This window comes from Juglans microcarpa x Juglans regia, chromosome 8D (assembly GCF_004785595.1).
Source record: "Juglans microcarpa x Juglans regia isolate MS1-56 chromosome 8D, Jm3101_v1.0, whole genome shotgun sequence".
NCBI lineage: Eukaryota > Viridiplantae > Streptophyta > Magnoliopsida > Fagales > Juglandaceae > Juglans > Juglans microcarpa x Juglans regia.
Genome location: NC_054608.1, coordinates 35,544,185 through 35,556,212, shown reverse-complemented (window position 1 = coordinate 35,556,212; position 12,028 = coordinate 35,544,185). Strand labels below are relative to the sequence as shown.

The following is a 12,028-nucleotide window of genomic DNA, read 5'->3' as shown; positions in this document are numbered from 1 at the left end:
TTGGCTCACCTCCAACACATACGCACACATATTATATATATATATATATATATCTCTTCTATTATATAAGTGCGTATCTGACGGCTGTAGACGGAAATTCTTGTTTTTCGTTAAGTGCCTATCAAACGGCATTAAGTCCACGTTAAAGCAGCAATCCGCGTTCTAATATACATCTGATCTCTGGTCTTGAGTAATAATCTCTTCTTATTTTTTTCAACTCTTAAACAGATAAGTTGGATTTCTTTATTTAAATTTTCATGGCAATGAGATGCTAAATGATTATTCGAAAAAAAGTAAAAGAGTAGCCAGATGATTCCTCTTCTGAGCAAGTTGATATTCTCAATGCGCACACAAACATGCCATCTTAATGGATCAATTCATAACTGTTACAATGCTAAAAATAATTTCACTAAATTTTTTTTGAAATAATATAATGTACTTCAAGTAGGACTGGAATTGTTGCAAAAAGATATAAAAGAACAAAAGGCATTTTAATGCAGTTTTGTCCCGTGCTTGTCTAGATATGGTTCTAACCTTCAGCATTTTTGCATGAAGTGTCCACTTTCAGTTTAAAGCATGTTAACTTTCAATTTGCGAAAGCAATATGCTTGTGCCTTTTGCTGAAAAATCTTGGATATTCTCCTTCATCTTGATAATTGATATATCACATATTTATTCCTATAAAATATATCATATTTTTTTTTTTTTTTTTTTTTATAATTTTGTTTGTTTTTGGTATTTCCTTTGGTGATATTTTGTCCCTTCAATGAAATTTGAGGTATCTATTAAATCTATTCCACATTTGTTAGTCATAAGAAAAGATTTCCATGCTTAAATGTGGATTTTGATACTAGCAAAACCTTCTCTTTTTCCCATGCGTTTATATGATCAAGTACATCTGCTTTGACCTTTTACATCCTTAAGGCATAACAACTTGCTTTCACATCTTTACTACTTGATTTAGCTTTCACATCTTTAATACGAAAAGCTGTTACCCAAAAACTAGTAGGGCCATTTACCAGTGTTTTAAATTTCGTACTGTACCAGTCGGTATGGTCAAAATTTTTCGTTTCAGCCGTCCGGCCGATACAGGTACTATACCTGTTTCGTACCGGCCAAAATACCAGCTGTACTGGCCTCAATTTCGGCCTGTACCGGCCAAAATACCAGCCGGTACCGGCCGATATTTCGGCTTGTGTTTTTTTTTTCATTTTTTCAAATTACAAGCTTATTTTTTAACCCTCAATTCAGACTAGACTATTTATAATTTATATATATATATGTATTTATATATAATTTATTTATATATAGACTATTATTTTGGAATATAATTTTTATATATAATTTATTTATATATCGACTATCCCGAAATGTTATCCCGAAACGCTATCCTGAAACGGTACCGGTACTGAAATATTTCGTTCCAGTGCCTTGACCAATACGGCATCCGGTACGGTATTCAAAACATTGCCATTTACAGCAGCTTTGGGAGCAGTTATTTTAGTCAGTTTCTAGTATATATATATATATATATATATATATATATATTTTGTTGGAACACAATATGTTCTTATGGCTTGGCTTAGCTTAGCTCGAACACGTATACTGTTGCAATTGCCCATTGACTTGCCACCATCACTTGGTGCCACGTAATTTATTAAAAGAATACATATCTAAAATAAAATGAAGTCTGAAAACACAAAAATAAAGACTGATCCTAAATTTTCTGTTCTATTTATGTTTGTGTTTTTAACTCCTTTTTAATAAAGACACGTGGCACCACATGGTGATGACACATCAATGGGGCAACTTTAGAGGTATACTTCAGGCGGTACAATAGCATTTCTTATATATAAATATAAACCCTAAGGGGTTGGCCCAAGTGGTGAAAGACGTTGGTCTCGGGATATCATCTTTAAGGTTCAAGGTTCAACACCTCCTGGTGAAAAGTTAGCGATTTAATCAATTTCGTGTAAAAAAATTTTTGAGGGTACGGTGTACGAAACCGGAGTTTATTCTGAAATGTGGGTTTGAAGGGTCCTATCTTGAAAAGGTTTCTGACATAAATATATATATATATATATATTTATATATATATATATAACACAGTGTAATCGTCAAATGACAATTTTTTTTTACAAGAGGTAATTGATCTGTTGAAAATAGGGTCATTAATGGATCCTTCTTCGTGGATGTAGTTTTAGAAAACGTGTGAAGAAGACACCCGCGTAGCTAAGCTTGCTGAGCTGTTAATTCCCCCAGCCTGCAAAATAAGGTCAATTTTGGAGTCCTAGTGCACTCCAACACGAAATTTCCCCCATTTTTCTAAACAATTATGGATTGGCCTCATCAAAAAATGGTTGGTATCAGCCAATCGCATAAAACAACGTAAGTATGAAAATAAATTCCAACGAGAATCTTGCAACTAGTGCCTTTGCAATTTCCTGGAACATCATTAAGCAACCGCCTTCCGTTTTCTTCTCTACCGCTCTTTCTCCTTAAAAAGACCGACCCCTTAATTCCCGCCTCCATCACTGCAATCTCTCTCTCTTTCTCTCTCTCTGCTGTGTGTGCGAGCAATATGGCTTCCATTGAAGAAAAACCATTGAAGGTGCATGAAGAAGGTGATGAAGATCATATGGACGAGCACGAAGAATCCGTTTCGTGTGGTGGGTGTTGTTGCCTTGGGCTTATGGGCTTCAGATGGGGACAAAGCAATGAAAGGGAGAGCAAACATCTGCTGCAGATCAATAAAGGAGAACGCAGGGAAACATGGTGGATGAAGCAACTGATTAAGGTTAAGCAGGGTACAGAAGTAGTGGCAGGGCCCAAGTGGAAGACTTTCTTAAGAAAGATCAGCGCATTTGGTAATAACAAGAACAAGAAGAAGCACGGCGCAGCTGGGTTCCAGTATGATCCTCAGGCTTATGCCCTCAACTTTGATAATGGTTTTGATGGGGATCAGGAAGATGGCTTTGTTCTTGATTTCAGGTCCAGATTTGCTGCTACTCCTTCATGAAAAGCGGCACAGTGGATCGTGAAAAAGTCGTTAATGATGTTGATAATTTTTGTTGTATCATGTAGAAAGTTGCATTCATCATTCATATCAGTCTTGCTCTCTCTCTTTGTGGAATCTGGTGATGATCTTTTTGGCAGAGAATATATATAATTTTGGTTTTTATTACAGTAAATATATTTATATACTGTCTAATTAAGTTGCTTAATGCGTTTCTTTTCTCTTAATCATGCGTTTCTTTAATGATAGATCGAGTTGCCAAAAAAGTTTTAAAAAACCAGGCCATTTTCGTAACTCTGTAAAATGTCCATCTCCAATTAAAGGACTTGATCTGTAGAGGCGTATTGAATGCTATTACAACTTGCCAATACGTTACCTAAGGAAGGCATATGTTAATTCGGCACTTTGTCGCTTTATAACTTGATCAAGGTCTTAGAGTTTTTAAAAGTCTTTAAAGACTGCTCTTTTGTGTTATCTGCAGCATCCCGACGCTAGCTTTTCTTCTTTCCAAGTTAATCCAATCTAATTAGGCGCTCTATGATAATTGTGTTAAATGGAAGCTTTAACTTGATGGGCCGCCCAACAACCTTGCTCTTGATTGGTCGGAAAGAAATGAGCAGTGTTTTGAAGATAGGGAGCGTATAATGGCGGAGTTGCAGAACTTTTTCGTACACGCTTTAATATTGTGGTTTTCAGCCATTGTACTTAATGGAAACGTTAATGGCATCACTTCTTGTCTTTAATCTCTTGATCATAGAATGTATTTAGGTGTTCTTTTGTATCATTCCAGTATACACGGGCTATGCAGGTATATAAGAGTATAAGAGTATCAATAAAATTACTCATACATATCAAAAAAAAAAAAAAAAAAAAAAAAAAAAAAAAAAAAAAAAAAAAAAAACAACCTTGCTCTTGTTGGAATTTCTTGTTTTCGTGAATTCTAATTGTTGAAGTACTTGCTGTGCCTATTCTGAAAATTCTTGCTCAGATTGTCCGACCAAACACACAGGTTGTAATCTCTGTGCTAGCTGCAACATGATCATATAATATATTAATGTAGCAAGTTGTTGGAAATTAATTCCAACAATTTGACATAATAACCTCAGATATTCCTTCACAATATCCATAACTTCTGGTTGTCTTTTAGCTCAGTCATGCTTGCACCCATAACTCACAGCCATTATCATTCGCAGACGTATATGCATGATGCCAAAAGCAGAAATATTAAATATAGAGTACGTACGTTAATCTCAAGTGGTACAAAAAGATGCTATCTAGCTAGTTCCACAGGTTATCAAGAAGATTTCTCCTATCTTATATATGTATAATATATATGCTTCAAGTTTAAACCTCATAGATGAGCGAGATTTATGGTACAGATATCAAGTGTATGGGAGTTCTCTAAGGCTATATACCGTCAACTGGAACTGTTCAGCAGTGTTAATTGGCTTGAAGACGCATACATAGGTCTCAGGCGGCATGTTCAGTTTCAAGTCTTGAATCCATACATATGAGTAGAATATAGATCTGCGAATAGTCTTCATGTAATCTTCATTACTTGCAGGCAGTAGTTCTCCGTCACAATGATGTGTTCCGACTATATATAATAAACTTTCAAAAGATTTGGACACAAGCTAGCTGCTAGGAATATATAACAAGTTTCTTTTTTCCTCTTCGAGATTGTCCAATTACTAGAAGGGCTGCTTGCTGGTTTCACCTGCATTACTTCTTTCCGAATTACAATAGGCAGAAAGTTCTTAAAGTGAATCTTGAACTTGGGTAATAGAAGAATACGTAAATCATCACCCTACCTTTTGCGTTTGCTCTTCACAACAGTGGGAGATGAAGGGTTACTGTGCCAATTTCGTTTCCTTTGATTTATGAACCAGTTATTTATTTGCTTTAATTGCAAGCCTGTTTCCTGAACCAACCTTGCTTTGTCTTCCTCCTGATCAGAGCAATGTTTACAAGCCAATTAATAAGGGGTGTATAGTGGTAGAGACGCCATTTGTAAAACCTGTTGCCAAACTGATCATTGGAAGGAGAGATATATGTCAAACCTACCGTTGGGTATGGCCACTTTGAATGTGATTGCCACCAAGCTTTTAAGAGGGAGGTGGTGTCGCCTGGAAGCTTTCCTGCTCTTCTCTTTCGTAGAATCTCCTCTCTAACGTCTACAATCTTCTCCTTGTAACCCTGAAAAATGAAAATGGTTATGAGCTGCGTACCTGCTCAACAGATCGAAGAATAACAATGTTGCCAACGCGCGCATTCTTAATTACCTGTTTGAGCTCATGCTTCAGTTCTTGTCTTACACGCTCCATCAAGGACCTCTCACTTTCAGTTGGGATGAGAGGGCCAAATCCCATGCTGTCATGTCCATCCATATTTCCATCATACAAGTTGGCGTCACTATCTGCTTGGTCATCTTCATCATCAGACATTGTAGCACCTGTACTGTCAACTGGAGACACACCTGTTCACGCATGATTAATGTATATGCAAGTTAAATAGCCACTTCAACATAAGAAAATATGGATATTATAAAGACGTACATGCAAATACAATCTAATTCCATTGTTCTAATTTCTATTGTCTAAGACCAGCATTAAGACATCGGATAAAGGAGGGGGCGCCCGGTGGGAAGGGGCTTCAGTAATTTACCTGTTAAGCTTTGCAAAGACTGCTCCAGCTCCCAACAAGCCATTACTGCTTCCATGGCATGAACACGAACATGTTGGTGCAATTGTTCTTTAAAGGAACAGAGCAATAGAACATAATGTGTCTACATCAGAAGGAACAAAGACAAAGAAAGAAGAGAAGAAAAAAGGAATATTCAGATTAAAAGATACACCATATTTATAACATCAAGAATATTTGGATCCGTTAAGAAGTTCGATAAAATCTGATCAGAAAGTAAAAGATTAATTAGCTACTCAGATAGCAATGGATCGATGATATCATCGTACATATATAATGATTTTCCACATTTCTGTACATCCGAGAACTCTACTTTTGCATCTGTCACAATATTCATGTGGTGTCAGCAACTAATACCCATTTAATAATGGGTAATTATTTCAAGTAGTTATTGGATATTTTATATCAAAATATCAACTTATTTCACTTGAGTAATGACTGATCAAAACATGGTTCCAACCCTGTGTTTTACATCTAAGTGGGGGGCAATATATACAACAGAAAACTTGAGTTATTTGAGACCAGCGAGAATTGGCTCCGTTTGGATTCAGAGATGAATTGAGATAGTTTTAGATGAGTTGAATAAAATCTTGTTAGAATATTATTTTTTAATATTATTATTATTTTAGAATTTGAAAATTTTGAATTGTTGATTATATTTTGTATGAGAATTTGATAAAATTATATTAATGAAATAAGATAAGTTGATATGAGTTTTCAATCCAAACTGGAGCTTAAGAATTATTAGATGACAATTTATTAAGACTGTAACTTTTAATTCCATTTAGCTTGGAAGAGAGAATTTTTATTTAATGTAAAACATGTAGTGTCTTGGTGGTTTCATTTGTGCAAAATATTTGATAATTGGCTAGTGAGGTCGGGTTTCCATTTCTAGAGTCGAGATGTCTTCAAGTAGTATCATGCTCCATATTAGAATGATTGAAATATGAACCTAATACAGTATTTTCAACACTAAATATAGTAGTTTTGACTGATCAAGCCGAATCATTTCATCACATATATATCATACCACTTTCGCCATGGTTGTCTCTTTGGTTTTGTGTGTGAATACTTAAATTAAGCAATAATTAGCAGACAAGGCTAGAGCCACCATTACTGTATCCACTGATTCCACTCTTACTTAGGATACCTCGCACATAGACCCGTGACTTTCCAAGTTAGCTAGATTCAATGAACATTTACACCTCCAAGCATCAATTCCTAGAAAAATATCGTGAACTTTTATGATTCTCTTATTACACGATGAGAATAATCAAGCTTAGAAAGTGCCAATAATTTAAATTAATCCAACCCGATGCCATGCAAAGTAATTCTATCACCAGCTCAAGTCACAGCTACACCTGTGTTTAATGGCGGATCATATTTTGAAAAGATAGCAAGAACTAGGTCAAACAAACAAGTGGAAATTAAGAGATTCTCAAAAGCACTCCCAAGTTTCGGTTATTAGTACTGTACTCTGAACAGCATGATTCGTCTCAATTAGGATGCCACACAATACACGTACATTACGATTTACATAAAGATTATGACTTTCCAGAAGCGTAGCAGTTCCCTTTTTGTGTCTTTTAGGTCTTTTTTCTCCCATAATCTTATATATGTACAAAATGAAGACAATGTTTTCGGTTGAAACCACCAAATTGGACTCATATTAACACAACACACAGTAAACAGAAAAATTACAGGAAAAATAGAAAAAGAAAATCAATATGGATTTCAACACCAAATGAATTCCCAAAAAAAAAAAAACACAATCAAATGGGAAATTTTTTTTTTTCCTTCATCAAGTCAACCTCGAACTACAAAAACAAACAAACTCGCAGGCATATTATATAGCCATTTCAATTATTCAAACCAGACAACTTTTACGTAAGATATGGGATCCTATGTCGATGTACGGTCGAGTAATAGCAACGAATTCTTGGGTCCGGTATTGTTATGAACAAATTCATAGAACCATCGGCTTAAGTTCTTTATAATCTTTTTCTTGTGCTTGCAGAGATAACAAAAACCCAAGCTTTGAAAGAAAAAAATCATAAATAGAGAAAGTAACTACTAAACTAACCATAAACTGATCGAGCTCCTTCTCGTCCACCGAGCCGTTTCCGAGCACTGAGTACTTGGCCACCACGCGCTGGGACTGAGCAAGCTGAGCGTCGATCCTCGGCAACTGGTCCACTGGCGTAGCGATCCTGAGACAAGCCACATGTGCCGACAGCAACTGCTCGTAAAGCGGGTGGGCCGCTATGTCCGCCTTCTGCTTGGCGCTCTCCCACTCCCAGGCCGCTTCGCAGTCGCTCTCCGTCCGGTTTCGATCCCCGCTCTCGCCGGAATTCATAATCGTGGAGACCTCGTCTTGCCGGCCGCGAAGATGGACGGAATCCTGACGCCGGAGAATAGCATCGCTGAGCCAAGTGGGAGCTCCTGATCCACCGGCCTCGGAGACGGTAACTGAGAGCGGAGTCTTCCCGGTGGTGTCGAGCATGAGGCGTTGGTGCACAGCCTCTCTGTCATCGTGGTCGCCGAAAGAGTCGAAAGCCATATCGTGATCGTGAAACGCCATTTATACAGATAAAGCAGTTTTGCCTACATATACGCAGTCAGGGTTCAAAAGATGGGATTTTGAGGAGACGGGTTGATGAGGTTGAAGGTCTTCATGAAGATAATGGAGTCATCAGGTCGATGGAGAGACCACTGTATGACAAGGTGTGAGGAAAAGAGATCAAAAAGCTCCGTCCGGCAAAAGCCGATTCTCTTTATTTATTTAATTTTAGGTGCATGACCCCTTGAATTTCTAATATTTTATTTATAATCATATTTATTTCAGCCGATCCAACGGTGGGAACGGTGGTAACGTGTCCCAGAGATGCTATCGGGGATTACTATGTATTAAGACAAAGATTGATGATTGATATTTGTAATGTTTGGAGTTTGGAAGCAACCTCTTGTTATTTGACGTGAAGTTCACTCCCCCATTTTTTATTTATTTTCCTTTTCAAAGTCTTTATCCTATTTACAAAGTAATTTACTTTTTTACAAAACTATTTTACCATTTAACTTCATTTAATAATATGTCACTAAATTTGAAGATAATTAAAAATTAATATGTCACTATAATTGAAGATAATAAAAAATAACATTTTTCTTTAATATTTAACTAATTTAAGAACTATTTGGTGTCAACTAAACATTCATAAAAATAAATTTATAAAATAACGTAACGTCATATAATCTGTTAGATTTATTTTATATAAAAATATATTTATAATCTAATATATCACATCCAATCATTCTAATTTATTTATGAATTTAAATATTTTATAACTAAAACATTTTTCAAAGAAAGTATATTAGACATGTCCCTTGGTATATATGGAATATTATTAACAATTGTACAGAAAGATATATATATATATATATATAAATATATATATATATAAGGATGTAAATTTAAACTGGGAAATTGAAAAATCGGTCCGGACCGAATCGACCCGGACCGGTTGGTCTGGTTTTGAATCGGTTCAGTCCGGGACCGATTCCTATATTATGAAAACCGGTCGGATCCGGTCTGGTTTCAGTGTCGTAGTTTTCGGGACTGGACCGGACCGAACCGGACTGGTTGGAAAAAAAAATATAAATTAATTTTATATATTATACAAAATATTTATATATAATATATAATTATATATCATATATAAAATAATTTCATATTATAATTTATAAATTATAACATAAAATGTTAATCTTAAATATGAGCATTTGTAATTTATTTGATCATATATTATTAATATAATTATATATGATAATGTTATTATAATTTATAAAATAAAAGTTTAATCTTAAAGATAAAGATTTAATTGATCATATGCTTTAAACATAATATATATATTAAATTATTACTAACATTTTATCATAAGAAGTAACATTTTATCATATGTTTTTTACATTTTAAAAAAACTGAAAAATCTGATTGGACCGAACCAGAAACCGGTAAAATCGGAGATATCGGTTTAGGTGGGTAACCGGAGCGTAATTGGTTTTGAAAAATTTAAAACCGATACATACCGGTTCGATCCTAAATTTTATTCAAAACTGGACTAAACCGGACCGATTATATCCTTATATATATATATATATATTTTTTTTTTTTTGATAGAAACGGAAAAAAAGAGTTTAAAAAAAGAAAAAGTAATGTAGAGTTATTAAGGGTTAATTTTTAATATTATTTAATATTTTATTATTATTTTATTATCTATTTTTTATTATTTATTATTTATTATTTTATTAATATTTTATCATTATTTCTTTATTAGAGATTAACATACTAAACCTAATACATGGTTGGTGTTTATAGATTCTTTGTTTTGTTGGAGGATACTGTGGAAATTGCAAATGACGTAGCCAATGTTCAGGGACCACTAACGGAAAGTTACCGTACGAAGAACACGTGTCGGATCTAGGTTTCATGGGACCACTTGGGATTCCGGGCCAAGACCTGCATATCAGGTCCGTACACTTGTGAACAAAAGTAGCAGGTTAGCCCGGGGGGGGGGGCACCGCCTTCGCCAAGCAGCTAGCCGGCGGCGACTGCGAGAATCTGAGAGAGAGAAAGAGGGAAGGGCTCACGCGCGCCACTGTAGGTGTAGGTACTAGGTGGTCCCCCATGCAGCTTTAAAGCCAGAACGTGTAGTTCGGGGTCATCAGTGCATTCACCGGACCCCACTCTTCTACTGTTCTTAAATCTTATCACTGTTTTTGGTACCAGCACGTGGTGCTTCATCTCCGTTACTCCCTCTAATTCTGTATCAAAATTACCAATAATTATGCTATTATATTTATATTAATGTGTATTATAATTTATAAGAGTAATTTTACATACTGTCAATCTTATTGTTCAATTGACTAGAGACCTTGATTGTATATTTATATTTTGAATTTTTTTTTATCAATTATTATTTATCACCTACATCCTTAAAAAATATCTTCATATTTTATAAAAAAAGTTATAGATGTAGAGTCTGAAAATAAATAGTGACTGATGCATAATATTTCTCTTCTCTTTTACTCCTCTGGTTTTGTCATTAAAGATTGTCTGTCTGGGAGAATTTTACAAGTTCCCTATTCAGTGTCATGCATGGTTCTTTAGTAACTTCTAATTTAATTAGAAAAACTATTGAAAATAATCTGCTAATGAAAGTTACAGATTCATAGCTGTTCATGATTATTTTGGCCGATTAATCTTCCAATATGCTATGCCTTGTATTATCTTTAAAAAAAATGAGGTTCGTCATAAAAAAAAAATTTAAATAAAGTATAATTTTTTTTTCAAAGGGAATACAGAAGAGTGAACACCCTAATATTATAATTTTTCTTAACAATTATTTAGTGAATTAAGATTATTTTTATTTAATTAGTTAGTGAATCTTATATATTTATTATTATTTAATTAGATTATTAGATTTACTGATAAAAAAAATGTTTAATGGATCATTTTATTAATTAAATAGACACCCAAAATATCCCTCCGGAGTAAACAAGGAAAAATGGGAAAATTTCACTGTTCTCGTTGTCCTCTTTGCCTCAAAACTCTGTTTTTGTCTTGTTGGCCTGTCAATTCTACAAACTTTATAATGCATATAATTTGTATTATATCCCTTTTATATTAAAAGCTTTTAATATAGGCATATGAATATAAATGAATAGTATTTTTGTTTGACACTTTCTATTTCACTTATGCCCCTGATTGTTATTACAATTATGTTCCTGAATGTTCTGTACATAATGAATAGTATTTTTTTTCGTCTAATTTTGCCTTCTATTTTCTCAAATTTCCATCCTTTTGTGTTTTTCTTTTCCTCACTGACTATGTAAAGTGTATTTTTATGGTGTTTCACTTGTCTTTTTATAGCTTTCTTCTTATCCAAAGGTTGGTCAAAATCTCTTTTATCTCACTTTCTCACGTTTCAAATATCTTTTACTCCCCATTTTCTTACACAAACTTCTAGGTTCTTCAGCATTGGATTTCTCTTATTGCCTGTGAATCTCGTTGTTACGTGGGTATGAGTTTTCTTCGTCTCTCTTTTTAGTTGAAGCTCTTTGAATTTTTAGAAGTTGTGTAGAAAGCCCATATGTATAATCTGGGTTAGCCTTCAATTGAAATGATGAGATCAATAGACATGCATCAACTAGGATGAAACCAGTCATCAAATCATCTGTTTAGATCTAAAAATTGGCGATGAGATGCTTTAACTGTGAACAAACACCAAATCGAATGAAACAAGTATTATGTAATAT

The 12,028-nt window shown here is 34.5% G+C and overlaps 2 protein-coding genes across 3 annotated transcripts; one reads left to right on the top strand and one right to left on the bottom strand.

Moving 5' to 3' along the window:
• Positions 1–2,461: 2,461 nt before the first annotated feature.
• On the top strand, positions 2,462–3,224 carry LOC121243751. Its single transcript, XM_041141882.1, has one exon. The coding sequence runs from the start codon at positions 2,582–2,584 to the stop codon at positions 3,017–3,019; it is 438 nt and encodes a 145-aa protein (XP_040997816.1). The 5' UTR covers positions 2,462–2,581; the 3' UTR covers positions 3,020–3,224.
• Positions 3,225–4,220: 996 nt separating this feature from the next.
• On the bottom strand, positions 4,221–8,499 carry LOC121242985 (homeobox protein knotted-1-like 3). 2 transcript variants are annotated; one of them, XM_041141033.1, is made up of 6 exons: positions 7,800–8,499; positions 5,681–5,801; positions 5,299–5,492; positions 5,081–5,212; positions 4,828–4,964; positions 4,221–4,741 (listed from the first exon to the last, which is right to left on the bottom strand). In XM_041141033.1, the coding sequence occupies exons 1-6, from the start codon at positions 8,295–8,297 to the stop codon at positions 4,708–4,710; spliced, it is 1,116 nt and encodes a 371-aa protein (XP_040996967.1). In that variant the 5' UTR covers positions 8,298–8,499; the 3' UTR covers positions 4,221–4,707. The 2 variants fall into 2 exon arrangements, with proteins under 2 accessions (XP_040996967.1, XP_040996968.1); XM_041141034.1 differs by having other exon boundaries at positions 4,221–4,733.
• Between the last annotated feature and the right edge of the window lie 3,529 nt (positions 8,500–12,028).